The 18,168-nt window shown below is 58.5% G+C and overlaps 1 protein-coding gene across 2 annotated transcripts in view; it reads left to right on the top strand.

Moving 5' to 3' along the window:
• Positions 1–714: 714 nt before the first annotated feature.
• The window catches only part of CUNH1orf167 (chromosome unknown C1orf167 homolog), a 21,914-nt gene continuing 4,460 nt past the window's right edge, over positions 715–18,168 (top strand). Inside the window, exons 1-15 of one of the 2 annotated variants that reach the window (XM_025856178.2) lie at positions 715–2,351; positions 4,062–4,190; positions 5,204–6,417; positions 6,612–6,655; positions 7,140–7,347; positions 8,023–8,159; positions 9,482–9,576; positions 9,845–10,031; positions 11,717–11,892; positions 12,466–12,652; positions 14,324–14,510; positions 14,621–14,775; positions 15,473–15,681; positions 16,580–16,724; positions 17,642–18,031. In XM_025856178.2, coding sequence (XP_025711963.1) covers positions 4,121–4,190; positions 5,204–6,417; positions 6,612–6,655; positions 7,140–7,347; positions 8,023–8,159; positions 9,482–9,576; positions 9,845–10,031; positions 11,717–11,892; positions 12,466–12,652; positions 14,324–14,510; positions 14,621–14,775; positions 15,473–15,681; positions 16,580–16,724; positions 17,642–18,031 — 3,404 coding nt within the window. In that variant the 5' untranslated portion in view covers positions 715–2,351; positions 4,062–4,120. Of the gene's footprint in view, positions 2,352–3,095; positions 4,191–5,203; positions 6,418–6,611; positions 6,656–7,139; positions 7,348–8,022; positions 8,160–9,481; positions 9,577–9,844; positions 10,032–11,716; positions 11,893–12,465; positions 12,653–14,323; positions 14,511–14,620; positions 14,776–15,472; positions 15,682–16,579; positions 16,725–17,641; positions 18,032–18,168 lie in introns of those variants that run through there. The other variant, XM_025856179.2, reaches the window with a different exon arrangement.

Below are 18,168 nucleotides of genomic sequence, written 5' to 3'. Positions count from 1 at the left end.
AGAAGCTTGCACAAGGCCACGTGCTTCGCCACCGGATGCGCAGTGGGGCCGGGACCCTCACGGAGGACCGCGCGCCCGGGTGGCCGCCCCCGCCCGCTGCCCATGCGGCGGCCACGCTCCCGACTCGTGGAGCCCCCGCGTGCACCTGCAGGCTCCGCGGCCGCTGGGCGGCGCGTTCTCTGCGGTCCCCCCACCCCACCCGCCTGGGTCGTTAGCCCTCGCCCGAGGTCCTCTCCAGTTTCAAGCCCGGTGGGGTGAAGGAGGACCGAAGGAAGACAGACGCCAGAGGACGGGCCCAGGAGGCCAGGAAAACTGACCGCCGGTTCTTTGGGTGGGAAGAGGAGGGAGGCTCTGATGTCCTTAATTGGACAGGGATGGGGGTGGCATGGCCGGGGGCAGACGGAGGGGGGCGGTGCTGTAAGGAGCATGTGGATGGACAGATGCACGCCCAGGCACGGGGTGGGGGCACCAAGTTAGGAAGGGATCCTGTGGGTTGAGCTGTCTCCTGTCTCTTTTGGAAAGAGGTGGGCGGAGTTGCGGGGGAGCGGGGCTCGGGGGGCTGTCCTGGTTCTGAGCATGGGCTGTGGAGTTAATCCCTTGGCCCCTCTACAGCCTCTGACAGGCTGTGGGGCTTGGGCTGGGCAGGGAGCCCCTTAAAGCTCCAGTTTCCTCATCTCTAAAACAAGGGACCTAATGCTTAGGGCTGCAGTGCCTGTTTGGCAGGGTGTATGGTAAAGGCTGCATGGCGTTTACCATGGTCCGGGCGCTCATTTTGCACAGTGTAGAAGCCCCTGTTACGGGCCAGGTACTAGTCCATGTGCTGGAAATACTCCAGGGGAAAAAAGACAGTGGCTCACAGCCCCCGGAGGGAGAGGACCAAGCTGTATTCTCTTTACTTTGTTAGGGGGTGGCAAGTCATGGAGAAAAATCATGCAGGGTAAAGAGAGGACAGAGTGCAGACAGTGTGATTTGATGTGCGGCCCTGGGAGCAAACAGTCAAGAAAGAATTCTTGAGATGTTTTCAGTGTAGAAAAGGTGGTTTTATTAAAGCACGGGCAGAAAATGCTGCACCAGGATTGTGAGGAGCGGCTGATTATATACTTTTAAGTTTGTGGAGGAAGTCGGGGTAGAGATAATGTGGGTTTCTCAGGAATTTTTGTGCACTGAGAGCAGGGTCTACAGGACCTTGGAGGCCTGGCTGTCGTCAAGGTAAGGTTGCTTTTCGTCCCTAGTAAAACATCTACAGGAAGGCAGCCTTGAGTTCCTTGAGGAAGGTCACGCTCAACCTGTCTCAGGTATTCGGCAGTGGGCTGCAGGCTGTAAGGAGATGGAATTTAAGCTACATCTCTCTGGCTTTTGTTTTCCTCATCAGGGAACCACTACAGTGGGGGAGAATGGTCAAGGAAGGGCTCACTGCTGTGGTTAAGGCAAGCCTTGAAGGAGAGAGGGAAGGAGAGTTCCAGGCAGAGGGAACAGCAGGTGCAAAGGCCTTGAGGCGGGGATGTGCACAGCACTTTTGAAGAACATCGAGGAGGCTGGTGTGTTTGGAGCGGAGAGAGCAAGAGGGACAAGGCGGGTGAGGTCTGTGAGGTAACGGGGGGCCAGATAACACAGGACAGGGTGTGAGCAAACGTTCTTAAAGGCCAGAGAGTACATGTTTTAGGCTTCGATCGAGGTCCATGAGGTCTGTGTTTTGACTCCTCTGCCGTTGTATCAAGAAAGCAGCCAGAGAAGAGCCATAAATCACTAGCGGTGGCTGGGTTCCAAGAGGACTTTACTTACATAACAGCTATTGGGCCTTGAAGGCAAGAGCTCGGAAGAGGAGGGGCCAGCCAGGTGACAGGGAGGGAGCTGACAGGCGGGAGGGAGGGGAGGGAACCCAATCAAAACCCACACTCTGCACACGGAATAAAACAAAGCAGAAGGACTGCGTCAGACTTTGCAAGGCTCTCATCCTGCAAGCCAGGAAACTCAGGTCTACGGGAGCAATGAGTTCCGACTGCTCACAGAGCAAGGGGTTTTTATGGGATAAATGCAGAACTCATCTGGCTTTTGGAGCTGATTGGTCTAGAGCTAATGGTCTTTCTTATTAGGATTCAAGGGACTCCAAGGGAACAAGGAAGTCCTGAGAGAGCGTGAACAGACTTTGGTGGTCGGGGATTGGCTGGTGTCCTCAGCTGATTTCTGAGAAGAGCTGTAAATTCCTGTAAGATTAGGTTAAGTGTCCTTTATGCGCCTACGTTGGCCATCTCCATTCTGTCCTTGACATAAGTGACTCCACTTTAGTTTGGTTCCACACCCAAGAAGGGGGCATCCTGGAGTCAGGGAAGCAAGGGCTCCCAGGAGGACGAGTGAGTGACCCCCGTCCTACGGCGGCTACTGCCTCCAGAAAGCCCAGGGCTCTGGGCCGGCTAGGGGCATGGCATCTCGGGGATCACCTGGAGGAAAGCAGCTTTGGGCAGGTGGGGGTGGGAGGAGCCGATTGCAGTGAGGTCGGCAGAGGTGGAGATGGGAGAGGAATTGGGATTTGGGTGTGGTGAGGGTGGGAGAGATGAGCTGGAACCTGGAGGCTCAAGAAGGGTGGTGGTGGTGGGTTTTTTGGGTGGTTTTGTTTTCTGTCTTTTAAAGTTGGAAGAAATAACCACCTCCTTAGGTGCTCATAGGAATGATTCAGTAAAAAAGGGGGAAGCTTTGGTGGGGGGGGTAGTTTCTGGAGCAAGGACATCAGAGCCTGTGTCCCATCCCCCAAGCTCTGTACCCCGGTTCAGGCCTGAGTCGCTGTGGGGCCGTGAGGGGTCACGGGTGCTTTTCCTGATTCACAGAATGACACCTCGGAGGCCAGTGGTGGCTCTGGGCGCTGTCCTTGGGGAGGCAAGACGGGATGGCCCCCAGAGTGCTGGGGAGGGTCGGGCTGGGAACGGGACCGCCCAGGATGAGGGAAGGGCTAGGAGGCTATGACCCGGAAGCTGGCTGGTAAAGGAACGCAAGGCATTTCTCTTCCGATTCCCCTATTTTGTTGAGTGCAACAGAAAGCAAGGTCGGCTGGAGCGGGGGAGGGGAGGGGAGGTGGTGGCAGGGGTTTGAGGACAGAGGAGAAAGTGTGAATTGGCATCAGGAGGGAGGGGGAGGGAACTAGAGTCTGATTCTCCCGCAGCCTCTGCCCCCACTTGGGATGGAAGGTGGTCATTTGGAGCGAGGTTTTCAGTGTAGCAGTAGGGTGAAAAGCACTAGTCAGCGTGGTGCAGAGTGAGGAGGGGCGCGGGGCCGGGGTGAGGGTGTGCCAAGGGCTGCTTATATGCTGGGTGGTTAAACTGTGGAAGGAGGGGTGAGAAAGCAAGCAGCAAGGGACAGTCAGAGGGTGGCAGGGCCAGAGGATGGGGTCTGATGGGGGAAAGACTACCGAATCGGGTACTAGAGGATGGGGTGGGCCCTGGAGCTGAAATTATGGAGTGGGTGCCGTTAGGTAGGATGACCAAACCTGGGGACACCATGGGAGCAGGTGGCTGAGGTGGGACAAAGGGCAAGATAGTGGGAAAGGAAGAGAGATCAAGGACCCCGCTCACCAGGAGTGGGAGGTGTCAGCCGTGTGGATGGTGAGATGGTCAAGAACTGTGGTGTGTGTTGGAGACTGGGACAGTGAGCCAGAGCTGAAACCGGCAAGGAATGAGGGGACAGGGGTTGGGCTGGTTTTGGGGCGTGCCTGGAGCTTCGGGTTGGAGTGTTCTAGAGAGGGGAGAAGGCGGGAAGTGGGGGCGGGAAGTAAAGAGGGGCCCCTCCCCCGGCCTAGTGGTCTGAGAGAGCCCCCACCTGAGAGGGCTGCCCAGGAAGCAGGGGCCGCAGAGAGGTCTGTGGTCAGTGTTAGAAGGAACAGGTGCTGGAGGACACGAGACATTGTCAAAGGAAAGGGGGTGGTACGGGGGCCTGACCAGGACAGCTGGGGTTGGGCCCCAGGGCAACCAGGGGTTGCTGGTGAAGGGTGCATTGTGGACCAGGGCTGGGGTGTGACTGGGTGGGAGTCGGGCATCCTGTTCTTGCCCTTCAGAACCCATCCGATCAAACAGGCCAGACCGGCTGTGGTGTGGGCCAAGGACGCTGTCGCCTTGGCTTTGCCCTGGAGCCCATGGAGCTGAGACCTGATGCCAACCACAAGGAGAATGTGCCCCCCAGGCCTGTGGCGCCCCTGAGGCCAGGCAAGAGGCTTAATGGGTCTGGGTTGGATGTGGCAGGAGCAGCTATTGGCCCAGAGCTCCTTTCCCGTCAGGCCAGCCCAGGGCCTCACTAATTCCAGAGATTAGCTGGACAGGGCCAGCTGGACCGGGACAGAGTCTTCCTAGCCGGGGGCTGAGGGAGAGTCAGGAAGAGGCAGGCCAGAAGTGGGCCTGGCTGGGACCCCTGGCTGGGAAGGGACGCCACCCCCACCCCCCGGGGACGGTCTGTGCCGGGCTAGTGGCTCGGGTGCTGGGGACTTCGAGAAGGCTACAGAGCTGGTATAGCCAAGGATGGAAGCAGCCCCCGAACAAATTCAGATTCTGATTCACAGGCCAGTTTCTCCAAGTTCTAGCTGTGTGACTGGGGCAAGTTGCCAAACCTCTCTGAACTTTAGTTCCTATCTTCAAAGCTGCAAGTCTTCTGGTCCACTGCAGATACTAGGTCCTCCCAGGCACTTCCCCAGCTGCCGGGAAGCCTAGTCTTCCGCTGTGGAATGGCCTTGGGGGCTCGGGAGACTACACCCCACCCCGAGTCCCCAAGAGCCGCTCCCTTGCAGCTGTGGGATGTGTTGGGTCTTGTTCTAACCCCCGGGGCTCTCCCCCATCACCTCCGCCCAAGCCAGAAATCCGTCATCCTTGGCTCTTCCCTTCATCCCCCCACCCCCTTCTGAGCCTCCACAGCAGATCCGAATCTGTCTCCGAATTCCCTCTTCTGTCCCTGCCACTCCTGATCTCTGCCCTGTCGTCTCTCACCTGGGATGCCCTCAACACTTCATTCCTGACCCCCTGCTTCCCTCTGCCCTCCACCCCGCCTGCGCCCCAGCCCTGCTCCCTGCAGCCTGAGTCAGACCACCACTCAGCCCCCTGGGGGAGTCCTTGGCCCCCTCCCACCCGGGGCCCTGTCTCTGACCAGCACCCCCCAACCCACCCGAGCACTGAGCACCAGCTCCCCCCACCCCGCCCCGCCAGGGCACAACTGTCTCTCCTCTCTTTAGAGCAGCAGAGATTCCTGAAGAGCCGAGATGTCGGCCTGGGCAGTGGACTTGGCCGGTGGGCGCGCTCGTACCAGGCCCAGAGGGGAGGGCCTGCCGCCACACCCTCCCCAGGGGCCGAGCTGCACCAGGAGCCTTGCCGAGTCCAGACCAACCTGGCTGGCCTGAGCCCCGGCCTGAGCCTTGTCCTGAAGGACACAACTGGCCGGCTGATCAACTCAAGCTTGCAACAGCAGAGCAACCTGGAGCCCCCGGCCGGCAGGCCCCAGGGGAGGGCCCGAGAGCTCGCCATCCAGCAGAGTAACCTGAGCATGAGGGGGACCAGCTTGGCCGAGTGCAGAAGCCCCATCAGCCCCCGCCTCTGGCCCCACGTGACCCCTCTGTCCCCACACGATCCTCGCCCCCAAGGATCACTGGCTTGCCCATCCTCCAGCCTGAGACAGTCCCGGCTGCTGGCCACAGACTCCCTCAGCCCAGACGTCCAGCCAGCTGCAGGCTTTGCCCCTTTCAATGGGCACACACGGCCAGGCTCCAGACCCTGGTGTGGCCTGGGGAGCTGGCCCTCTAGGATCAGGGGAGAGCCCCTCACCCTGGAAGACCTGACTGTCCCTGTCCAGAGCCAGGCTCGGGGCCCATCCCAAACTGCCATCCACCAGCTGCTGGCCTCTGTGCGACACCTGGAGCACGCAGTGGTCCGTCTCAGGTGCCAGGCGTTCCAGGAACCCAGCAGTGGGCAGGTACTCCCTGCCCACGCCCAGCCCAGCCAACCTGTTCTTGCTTCCTGGGATGGGAGGAAGAAACACCTGCCAGGTCTCAGGGAAACTGCCAATTTCCCAGAGACACAAGGGACCCAGGCTGGCCTCTCAGACTCTCAGGCAAACAGGAAGCCTGCGTCCCTGGAGACCACGCTGGGGATCCTGCCTGGGGATTTCCTTGACCCTAAGCAGGGGGTCCTTCTGGCCAACCCCCTGAGGCAAGGAGAGAACTTCTCCCCGGGGCCGACATATGGCAGCGGGCAGAGGGGAGACCCCTGGCTCCCTCGAGGGGCGGGCAGCAAGGAGGCCAGACTCTGCTCTTCGGCCCGCTCCCGTGCTGCCCGGGGCGGCCCCACTGGGCAGAAGGGAGGGGAGGTGACTCTGCAGGAACAGGTCAGCAAGGAGGAAGAGAAGATGGCTTCCTGCCCACCAGACGCAGCCCCAGCAAGGAGCACCATGCAGGTAGAGGCCAGAGGAGGCTGGGTGTGGGAGCTGGGGGACCCCAGGAGGGCTCCTCCCAGGAACTCTCGTGGCCAGCTGGTTGCCACTACCCTGTTACACCCCCTCCCCCCGGAAAAGGAGGCCTTGGGCAGGGGGTGTCCTATCCTGCTCACTCCTCAGCCTGAGAACTGTGTCACGTCCTTTTGCTTTCCAAGAAAAAAGCCCGGAACGTGGTGAGCCTGGCGTCTGAGACAGCCCGGTGAGGCCCTGGGCTGGGGGGTGGGGGCCGGCCACCCTCCTGGGGCAGCTGCTCCCCCATTTGCCTGGGCCAGTGGAGACCAGCCCCTGATGGAGGTCGGGCCCTGGTGGCAGATCCACGCAGGGCTTCCGGGGGAGGGGACTTCCTTCACCCTGTCCCTGCTGGGGAACGCGAGGGACCTCCCAGGCCCTAAGGCCAGGGACATGGGAACTGCTGTGGCTGCTGGGAATCTGCAACTTCTAAGGCTGCCTGGCACTCTTGGCCATCAAGGGGGCATTCTGTGGCTCCAGCAGCTTGCTCGTCCGGGATTTCCCCGGGGCCGGCCACCAGCAGAGGGCAGTTCCCCCAGTCTGCAGCTGGTCTTCCTGCGGCAGCATGAGGCGTCAGGGCTGGACAGGTGACCTGGGTGGTGCCCGGCCCCCAGCTGCTTCCTGGGGCCCAGGGGCCAGGCCCACCCCCCTGATCAGCCCCGGTCTGGCCCCAGCCGGCAGTGGCTGTCCAGATGTTTCGGAGCCTGGTGGCACTTGGTGCAGGAACGGCAGACAGCGGCTGCAGCATTGGCCCTGGGCCACCGGCAGGTGTTACGCAGAGGCCTGAGGGCGCTTGGGCGGGCTCCGCGGCTCCGGGAGGCCCAGCTGGAGGTGGCGTGGAGGCGACACACTCAGGCCCTACTGGCCCAGAGCTTCCAGAAGGTCAGGGGCCTCCTGGTTGGGCCATGGGGCAGTGATGAAAAGCTGGTATGTCTGGGGAGGGGGTGCCTCTGGGGCACCTGTTCTGTACCTCCTGAGTGAGCTGCAGTAGAGCAGGTGGAGGGCCACCCAGACACCTGAACCAGCTCTGCTTGTGTTCACATCCTGCCTCCGCTATTTTCCTTTTTCCATGATTTCTTGCTGTGTGGCTTTGGGCAGGTTACTTAACCTCTCTGAGCCTTAGTTTCTTTCGCTCCAAAATGGGATAATAATAATAGTACCTACCTTTCAGGGTTGCTGGGATGTTAAGTTAATAAATAGAAAGGACTTAGAACCCTGCTTAGCACACAGCAAGTGCTCTACCGTATGAGTGGTTGCTATCTTTTACTTGTGGTTAGCCAGCCAGGACTGCCAGGACACGTCTGTGTTCGTTCCTCCTTGGGAAAGGGGTCCTCTGAGAGGGCCCAGCTCCAGGATTTGCCTCCTACGGAAAATGCTGCGTCTTGGGCTCCTTGTCTCCATTCATTCATTTATTCCCAAAGGGGCCGGGCAGTCTACAGGTTAAGACCGAAGGCTTTGGAGTCAGACATTTCTGTCCCTGCGCCCCACCCTGGTGCCCCCTCTTGGGGCACATTTGAGGCTGCTGCTGACATCCTTCTCTCCCTCTCTCTTCCCCAGTGGAGAAACCGGACTCTGCAGCAGAAGCAGGGGCAGCCACACGTCCAGGCTGGGCCGGGACCCCCACCCTCTGGGGCAGGACAAGGCCAAGGCCCCTCAGGAAGGGAGCCAGAGGTGGACCCCACCAGGAGAAACAGGTAGTGCAGGACACCCTAATGGCCCCTGGGCAGTGCTGGTGGCCTCCCTTCCCCCGCTTCCTGCCTCAGTGTTCCCCCTCCCCGCTCCCCCCACAAGAGAATGAAAATGAAACCTGCAGATGTGGACAAAGCTTTGTGCAAGAGTTATGTCCATGGCGGCATTATTTCTATTGCTTATAAAAACTTCAAAACAGCCTAAGTGCCCCACGGTGAGGGAGAAAATTATGGTTGAGCAACCATTCAATACGATGTTCATCAAGACTTTAAAAATTCCTCCCCATTCTTTTTTAAAATTTTTCGTTTCAATATCTTTATTGGCATTATTTCTAATTGTAACAGTAATGCGTGTTTGATTTGAAAAAAACACTCCCAAATAGTTGAACCTTTCCCCGCCCTTCCCCGTGTATTCCCCCTTTCTAGAAGTAGTTTCATGGGTATTTGCATGGAATTTTTAGTGACAAGGAGAAATGGTTTTGGTATGTTAGATGGGGGGGAGGCTAAAAAATGGTGTGTAAGATATTTTTCATGCACATGAAACAATACAGAAGGAAAAACAGTGAAACGTCGTACAATTCCTTAGCACTACCGAACAGCTCACTTAGAGGTGGCTAAGACAGTTAAGCTTCGTGTATTGTGTATTTTATTTTTGTGTACTGCTCAAAATGAAAATCAATAAATATTTCATCCAAAAAACATGCTGAAATAAGCATTAGGGCTTATCTCTGGAGCAGTGAAATTCAAGTTGGCTGTTTCCTCTCCATTCCCTCAACCTTCCACTACAGCAAATGATGGGTTTTGTTTCTATTTGTAAATGAAACAAGTGTGTTTAAAATAATTATTCAAATGCCATTTGTTTGAATACTTGTTTGCTGTGAGAGTCCAAATAGTATTGAAGAGAATGAAACAGGGACGCCTGGGTGGGTCAGGCGTTAAGCAGCTGCCTTTGGTTCAGGTCATGATCCCAGGGTCCTGGGATGGAGCCCCGTGTCGGGCTCCCTGCACAGCGGGAAGCCTGCTTCTCCCTCTCCCTCTGCCTGTCACTCGCCCTACTTGTGCTCACTCTCTGTCAAATAAATAAACAAAAGCTTTAAAAAAGAGAGAGAGAGAGAGAGAGAGAGAGAGAGGGAATGAAACAAAAGCAGAACCTCCCCCCAGATCACTTCGATAATCAGGGATGATACGGAGAGAATTAGGTGGGTAGGGGCGGCTGAGCGCACATTTGCACCTGCCGTGCTGGTGGCCGGGTGACCAGGTTGGGACTGTGCACTCTCCCTCAGCCTGACCCCGGGCATCGGTTTCTCTCTGGGCAACTTCACTCACAGTCCAGGGAGTCCGAGGGAGGAGGCAGGAGCCTGGCCGAAACCAGCCGGAGGCGATGGGGCAGACCAGATGCTGCAGGTCTTACAACAACTGGCTGGTGAGCTGTGGGCCCCGGGAAAGCAGGGGAGAGGGAGCGGGGCTGGCCCCGAGCACCCACACTGGGCAGGGCTGGGGCTCCTGAGCAAATGAGTGCTTACTGAGCGTCTCCTTGGACAGTTTCCCAGACACGATCTCATTGGAGCCTCACGGGACCTGGGCAAAGGTTTGTGCCCAGTTTACGGATGGGGAAGGTGAGGCCCAGAGATGGGGAACGACAGAGCCTCCTCCCGTCCTGAGCTTCCTTACTCTCTCTCTTTGCTTTACAGTCTTCCTCTTGTGGTGCCATCGGAAGGAATGGGCCAGGCAGGAGAGGGGGCTCCAGGGAGAGGCCTCCCAGGTCACACTGAGGACTCAGAGGCGGGGGAGACACCCCCAAGCCTGGTGCTCTCCTGCTGCAGACGCACCCAGGGTGGCCTCGCTGGACACTCAGCAGCGGAGAGCCTGGCTCTGCAGGTAGGGAGAAGTGGAAGAAGGTGGGAGTGGGGACCCCTTCCTTGAGGCAGAGGGATTTGGTCCTAAGCAAAGCTCGGCGCCGGCCGCCCCCCAACCCCGCTCCTGGAAGCGCGGCAGTCACAGAGGGTGCGCCAGTAAGTGTCGTGAGGGGAAGGAACGCAGATCCATAAGAGGGTTTTTCCCGTGTTAATTTTTTATGACGCGACATTTACATCTTACACAAAAGTAGAGAAAATAGGTCCTAACCCGCAGCGTCCCCATCACCCAGCTTCAAGAAAATCGCCTCCTGGGGACGCCTGGGTGGGGCAGTCGGTGGAGCGTCTGACTCCTGGTTTCGGCTCAGGTCATGATCTCAGGGTCCTGGGATGGGGCCCCGTGTCAGGCTCGGCGCTCAGCAGGGAGTCTGCTTGGGATTCTCTCACTCCCTCTCCCTCTGCCCCTCCCGCTAATGCTGTCTTTCTCTTTCTAAAATAAATAAATAAAATCTTTAAAAAAAGAGAGAGAAAAAAAGAAAATCACCTCTTGAAAACCTTGTTTCATCTGTACCCCAAATGCTCCCCCTATGTTATTTTAAAGCAGGCCCCCCACATCATACCTTTTCACCCGTAAATACTTCTGTAGCATCTCTAAAAGTTAGGGACTCTTTTCAACAGCATAACCACCGTGCCATGATCACGCTTAAAAGTGAACATTAATTCCTTAATATCAGCTGTTTTACAGGTACACATTCGGTTATAGTTTGAACCAGGATCTAAATAAAGTCCTCATGTTGAAGTTGGTCGATAAGTCGTTAAAAGTGTTTTTGAGCTCTGGGGTCCCCTCTAGTTTTTTTCTTTGCAATTTATCTGTGGAGGAAACCAGACTGCTGATCAAGTAGAGTTTCCCGGGTCTACATCCTGCTGCCTGCATCCCTCAGTGCAGTTTCTTTTCTTTAAAGATTTTATTTTTATTTATTTATTTGAGAGAGAGAGAAGGAGGGAGGGGGAGAGGGAGAGAGGGAAGCAGACTCCCCACTGAGCAGAGAGCCCCACGTGGGGCTGGATCCCAGGACCCTGGGATCATGACCTGAGTGAGCCAATGGCAGACGCTTCACCGACTGAGCCACCCAGGCGCCCCCCCAAGGGCAGTTTCCTAGGAGAGCTTTGAGCGAAGTTTGCTGAGCTCAACCATGGTTCCACGGAGATGTGAGGATGAACCCTTGGCCTGTTGAGGGAGAGCCAGCAGGAGAGCGCCGAGTGAAGGAACTGCCCAGGCAAAGGCCTGTGACAGGGGAGTGTGGGAAACTCAAAGGACACCCTGGCAGCCCAGGGTGGGTTAAATGAAGATGGAAAGGCGTGCCAGGGCCAGATCACACATGGCCTTGTAGGCGGTGCCGAGGAGTTGACATTCTGTCCCAAGCGCAAGGCGGGGGCGGGGGCAAGGGAGGGGACCGCTGGGGGTTTTCAGCAGGGGAGCCAGATGACCGCATCTGAGATTGGAAAAAGATCACTCTGGGCACTGAGCCACCGGTGCCTGGAGGGGCCCCGAGTGGATGCGGGAGGCCAGGCAGGAGGCTGCGGAGGCCATCCGGGCACCCGGCGGTGAGGGCGTGCTGGCCCGAACAGGGTCAGAGAGTGAAGTGGCTTGTCCGAGTCCTCAGCAGTGGCACGGACGACTCGTACCAGCACCTTCTCTCGGTTCCCCAGGTGCTTTGGGGCCTGGCAACAGTTTGTGCAAAGAGCCGCCCGGTCCCGGGACGGCCTGGCCCGCCGCCGGGCAGGGAGCCTGAGGTTATGTCTGCAACAGTGGGTGCGGATGAAGCAGCTCCGGGCCTCAGATGGAGCGAAGGTGACCCGGTTGTCCCTCTGCTGCCAGAAGGCGGGTGAGCGAGCAAGTGGCAGGCCGAGGGGCTCCCTTTCCCTCCCACCCCAGCAAAGAGTGTCACCTAAGCTCCTTCTGTGGTGGGCCCCAGTGGAATTGATGGCTTCTCGTGATGGGAGGTGGTAGAACGCAGAGCATTCTGGGGGGTGCGGTCTGACGGCCCGGCAGGGTTCTGGAGGGGTCCCCGGAGTGGGCAGGCCTTTGGCTGGGCCCCATCCTCACTCTAGGTCAGGAGCTTCTCTAGGCAAGAGACTTCGTTGCATCTTCCACTAGGAGGGGATATGATCCCTGCTCTTGGAAGCTCCTGGTCTGGGGGATAATACACAGCCCTTGTCCCCCACCCCCCCCAAAAAAAATCTGATAGGGGAAGATGGGCTCTTTGAGGCGACTTGGAGGGGAAGATTTGGAGGCAGTGGGAGGAGGGCAGTGCCTGGGAGGGGAGGCCCTAAGGAGGGGTGAGGCAGGCTGGGGCAGCAGCCCACACCATCCCTGATTGCCATGGGTGCCGCCAAGGGCTTTGGGTGGAAGGAGGTCACTGGGGACGCGGCTGATTCATCCTTTGACTGCTTCTCAGGGAACGTGGCCCTCTGCAGCTCAGCGCCTGGAGTGGCTACAGCCCGTGGCCTGGGGGTAGTGGCTCAGGCCCAGGGGCTGCCCCGGGAGCAAGGCGGGGGCTCCCTGCAGGAAGCCTGCCGGAGACTGGCCCTGCACCGGGCACTGCTGCTCTGGAGGATGAGGCTCTCCCAGCGCCAGAGGGCGGAGTAGGTGTCCATGAGCCTGTGACCTGGGTTTGGGCCCAGGGGGTACGTACAGGGTGGGCATGTGAGCAATGCTCAGCCCTGGGAAGTGTCCCACGGGGAATAGGCCAGGTCCTGCCCTTCCCCGAGGCTCCTGCAGGGACCATGGCGTGCTGCGGTACCCGGCAGGCAGGTGCAGGGCTGAGGGAGATGGCCCAGGGGCCTGGAGACAGTGGTTAGGCAGACAGCGAGCTGTGGGAGCCATGGGGTAGTCGGGGACACAAACACAGACCCCCTACCTACCAGGGTAGCTGGAACCTGATGGAGAGGTTGCTTGCTTCTCTCCAGGCTAGGGGGGGGAGTCCCCTAGTGGCAAGAACCGTGTCTGCCTCACCGTGGTCTGGCATGTTAGAGGCGTGATAGATAATGTAAGTGAGTAAGTGCCCGTCTGCCTCGTTATACAGCTAGAGAAACTGAGGCTCAGAGGGCCGAGCAGCTTGCTCTAAATCACACTGTGAATTAGGAGCAAGAAGATCCCTGTTACTTTTCTACAAGACAGTCATTGCTGGGACTCAGAGTCCAGGCTGATGGCTGTGGGTGAGGGGGGCGATGGGGGTCAGGAGGGGCCAGCTGTGCTGGGACCTCAAGTGGAATGTCAGCCAGCGGTTGCAGGGATAAGAATTCTGTCATCGAAAGCCCCATACTGGGGCGCCTGGGGGGCCCAGTCAGTTAAGCATCTGCCTTCGGCTCCAGTCATGATCCCGGGGTCCTGGGATGGAGTCCCATGTCGGGCTCCCTGCTCTGTGGGGAGCCTGCTGCTCCCTCTGCCCCTCACCCCCACTCGTGCTCTCTCTCTCTCAAATAAAGAAGGAAGGAAGGAAGGAAGGAAGGAAGGAAGGAAGGAAGGAAGGAAGGAAGGAAAGAAAGAAAAAGAAAGGAAGGAAGGAAGGAAGAAAGAAGAAAGAAAGCGAGCAAGCTACATGCCTAGTATCCATCATCCCACACCCACTTGGTCCACTTGGACCCTCTGTCTCTTTGAATGAAGCCCTTAGAACTCCCAGAGAAGTCAGTTCACCATGGTCCCTCAGAATGTAGCTCTCCCTCCTCCAGTCCATCCTCTAGCCTCTGGGCATCAGGGAACAGTATCTTCCTACAACAGAGCTAGGGCTGCCCTGTGATCTAAAATAAGTATTTGGATCCCACGTCTTCTGCTATATGGAGTTTGGAGAAATGACCTTCCACCAGGCCTCAGTTCCCTTATCTTTATAACCAAGCAGAGGCAGAAGTACTGATGTGACCATACATGTGGTCTCCTGAGTCTGGGGTCCTTGGGTCTGGGGCTCAGCTCCCCCTCCCATCAGGAGTGTGTCGAGGATCGCGAGGTGATGCAGGCATAGGTAGCAGTGGCCTCAGCCTTAGGTACTTGTTGAGAGTCACTCCGGGAGCTCTGGAAAAGTTAGGAAGCCCAGGCCGCACCTAGACTGCTAAGTCAGAATCTCTGGGGGTGGTACCCCAATGGGCATGAGTATGTCTCAGAGCCCCCAGTAGTCCCATATGTGGCCTGGTGTTTGGCAGGGGAGGCCCCCTTCCAGATCAGCTCTGGCAGAGACCCAGCCGGGGATAGCACCTGCTTGGCAGCCCCGTCAGCCACGGGGTGAGGCTGGAGCCCAGGAACTCACCTGCCCCTTCCTGTAGCTCCTTCCTCCGGGGCATGCGGCAGCAAATGATTCGGCGTATCCTGAGGGGGTGGCATTTGAAGGCGTGGGGTCCGAGCATCCCATCAGACAGTGCCAGGACCACCTTGGCCCCGGAGCTCCTGGGCAGCATCCCGGGAAGGGAGCCCTTGCTGGGCTGCAGCCCACCCCGAAGCTCACTAGAAAAGGTGAGGGGCAGGGGGTGGGGATGGGCTAGGGCGGGTGGGGGACAGGTGGGAGGAAACTGTGGGGCAGGGCAGGGGCCCAGGGATCCAGGACTCCATCCCTGCTTCCCCAGGCTTCCAGGGCCCCTGCCCTCTTGGAGACCCTCCGGCTGAGCTTTTTGTGGGCCTCTGAGCAGCGGCAGAAGGCACGGTGCCTGCTGCTCTGGCAGGTGCAGGCCCAGCAGTCCCGGGGTGCAGCGAGGTGGCACCGGTGTACTCTTCAGAGGCGGTAGGGACCCCTCCCCATGGCGGGTGAGCCATGCCACCCGCCGCTCTGTGGACATCCTGTTCCCAGTTCCCTTCCCATTATTCCTTGACCTTCACAGCAGCATCCCTTTGGGGTCTGCCTCCCAGAGGGCTCCCATCTCACGCTCCCATCTGTTAGTACCCAGACCCGGGTCCTCTGGACTTCTCCTGCCCTCCTAGCCTGCCAGTCATGTCTCCCAGAGACTTCATAGCTGTGGCTCATTCATCTATTCATCTGCAGCACAATCTCAAGCGTCGGTCTGCCTGGGTTCTAATCCCAGGTTTGCCCCTCGCTAGCTGCGTGTTCTTGGGCAAGTTGCTTAACCTCTCTGTGTCTCCTCCGTCTCTCATTTGTATGGGGATGCTAACAGTAGTCACTCCGATGGGCATCAACAAGGTAGGGGCACGCAATCCCCTAGCCCAGTACCTGGCACGTAGTAAGCACTCGGTTCATGGCAATGTTTATCACTGGTGGCTGAGCTCAGGACTTGGTTGGGGTCCGAGGTCCCATCTTATCCCTAACCTGTCACTGTGACACTCGGAGTAGCATCTGAGCAGTCCAGCCCCCCCAGCAAGCCACACTCCCCCCCTGAGGGAAATAGGGAGAAGAATCCCCTCGAGCTCCTAGGGGAGCCCGGGGTGGCACTGACCATCCTCAGGGTGGACGCTCCCCCTCCTAGCATCCTCCTCGGCTGGAGCCACTGGGCCACGGCCCGAGGGGCCCGGAGAGAGCTGGCTGTTGGCTGGGCCTGGGACCGGAGCTGCAGAGCCGCGCTGGGCTTGTGGCGGAGGCGGCTGGTGCAGGGGCGAGAGGTGGAGCAGTGGGTTCGGGCGCGGGGCCGCATGCTGGTTCGACGCGCCCTGCACTGCTGGCATTCCTCCTGGCAGAGTGAGTCGGGGCCTGGCTCCGGGTCACTGAAGGGGAGGGAAAGGCCGGGTCCATCAGGGAGACCCAGGGTTTTGTGCCTTCCAGCACAGAGTCCAGTGATGGGACCCCCCCACAGGGCACACCCAGGACAGGGAGGGGGCAGAGCAGAACCCAGGGGCCTGGACATTGCCCATCCGTTCCCCGGCTATGTGGACCTTACACAAGCTACATAACCTCTCTGAGCCTCAGCTCACTCATCTGTAAAATGGGGATCACAGCAGTACCCTCCTCATAGGGTGATTGTGGGGAGTCTCTGAGACCAACCACGCAGTGTTGGCTCAGAACCCAGCTCCTAGTAGGTGTTACTGTCATCATCATCATCTTTGTCTTCATCGTCATCATCATTATCCTCACCTGGCCTTCAGGAGTCATGGGCCTGAGCACTGAGTCATGGTGCCCTCAGAGCCCAGCATAGGAGGTGGGGATCACTGGGGGCCGTTTTCGAGGCTTGCCACTATACTAACACATCGTATCAATGAGCTGGCGGGTGGGGACCTGGTCGTTCTGGAAAGTTCATGTCCTGTCCACTGGGGACAGCTGCTTCTCCAGCCCAGTCGCTGACCAGTTATGCTGACCCAGGGTTGCCAGATCTCGTTTTCAAAGAAAAGCTGGAAATCTAGATTTTTACATGAATTCTCCTGATTCCTAAACATTTCCAAGAAATGAAAAACAATGAGCTGGGTTGGCCTGGTCATTGCAGGACACTTGTAACCGAAGCATTTAAACCCCGGGGGCCTCCTCTGCCCCTGCTTGGGTCGAGTGCAAAGGGCTGGCTGAGGAGGGGCCCACAGTTACCCAGGGCTGAGGGGCAAGGCTGGGATGAACGCCCGGGGGCATCTCAGCATCTCTCTGGCCACAGGGCAGCAGTTCCTGCATGCAAAGTATCAGAGGTGGGTGCAGGTCCATCTCCGGGGCTTGAGGAGGTCCGTGTTCCAGAACTGGCGGCAGGCAGCAGCTGGTCGGAGACACCCAGTGGACCCCCCAGAGCAGCTTCTACTGCACAGGTGGGTGGGCCCAGGGGTAGGAGGGTGAGGGTCATCTCCACTCTGGAAAAAGCAGAGAGACAACCCAGGGGACCTAACGAGGGAGCCATAGAGACATGACCACCGACCTTCCTTTACTTGCTTTGTTCGAGGGGTGCCCACCTGATGCCCTGATGAGCCCCAGGTCTCCAGCTCTTGGCCAGGTCAGTCCTTTGGTTTGAGAGGACACGGGAAAGATGGGGGAAGTCCACGCCTCAAACATCCACCATAACGTGTGTTCCAGTGTCTTGCCCATGTCTTGTTTGAGCACAGGCAAGTCCTACTCCATACAGTTGCCAAAAGAGTGAGCTCTTCACCTAAATAGAGACGTTCTAGTAAAATGTATATAGCTCATTCGTGCATTGTTAAAAACAGCGGGGACAGATGATGCTTCCTCCCACCGTTCAGCTATAAATTTGCAGATGTTCACGGTGTCCCCGCATGGGCAGCCAGCCATTGACGGCGGAGTAGCAGATACTGAACAGATACAGCTGGACAGTGGGCATGGTTTTTTTTTGGCCCTTCCTGGAGTGGGCACTGTGCTCCCCTCACCAGCCTCCTGCCCCCGAGTGGGCTTGTGAGGGGAGACCAGAACTGGCTGCCCCCGTCCCCCCCCCCCCGGTGGCACTGGCACTTGACCCCACACCTGCTATGTTCCCATGACCTCCTGGGAGCACCTGCCCTCCTGAGTCTGTCTGCTCGTGCGGAAGCCCTGAACCAAAGCCGGCACTTTGACCCATTACACATCGGTTCCTACATTCTGAAGGCACAGGGTTGTGTATGCAAAGCCACATATAACCTAGGACACTTTGAGGGGGCATCTGCAGGTGCGATTTGGAATAAATGGGATTTTTGACGCTGAAAGCCAGCTGGGCCTCTCCTCTGCTCCTGTTTTTCAGCCACTTCCAGGCCTGGTGTGGAGTTGAGAGAGATACAGGGGTGGTCCCAGCCACGGGAGCCTCTCAGGATGGCCCGAGAAAGGCCGTGGGGGCCACAATTGCCACGTGGCAGGATGCCCGAGCAGCCAAGGCCTGGGCACGGAAGCGGCGTGTGGCCCGGGCCTCCGTGGGCCGCTGGAGAAGCCACGTGCAGGGGGGCCAGGCAGACAGGCAGCTGAGCAGGACCCGGGCCCAGCAGGCCTTCGTAGCATGGCAAGCAGCTCTGGGCCAGCGCCACAAGGCCCGCCACCTGGCAGAAGGCAGAGTGGCCCTGTGCCGGACACAGCGGGTGCGTGAGTCCCGCCTACACCGGGTCAGCCGAGCCCATGCTGCCCAGAAGCTGAGCGCCAGGTGGGTGCCCATGGCCAGAGGGCAGCCCCACACGGTGCTTCCAGCTCAGTCTGTTTCTGAGGCCTTGAGCTTGTTGTTGGCAGAGGTAGAGGGTATTTGGTGGCTGGCGACAGGGCTCAGGAGGCTGGGGTCAGAGG

Source organism: Callorhinus ursinus, unplaced genomic scaffold (genome assembly GCF_003265705.2).
Source record: "Callorhinus ursinus isolate GAN/ISIS: 27379988/994484 unplaced genomic scaffold, GSC_fseal_2.0 scaffold18, whole genome shotgun sequence".
Taxonomy (NCBI): Eukaryota; Metazoa; Chordata; class Mammalia; order Carnivora; family Otariidae; genus Callorhinus; species Callorhinus ursinus.
This window is presented reverse-complemented; position numbering and strand designations above follow the sequence as displayed.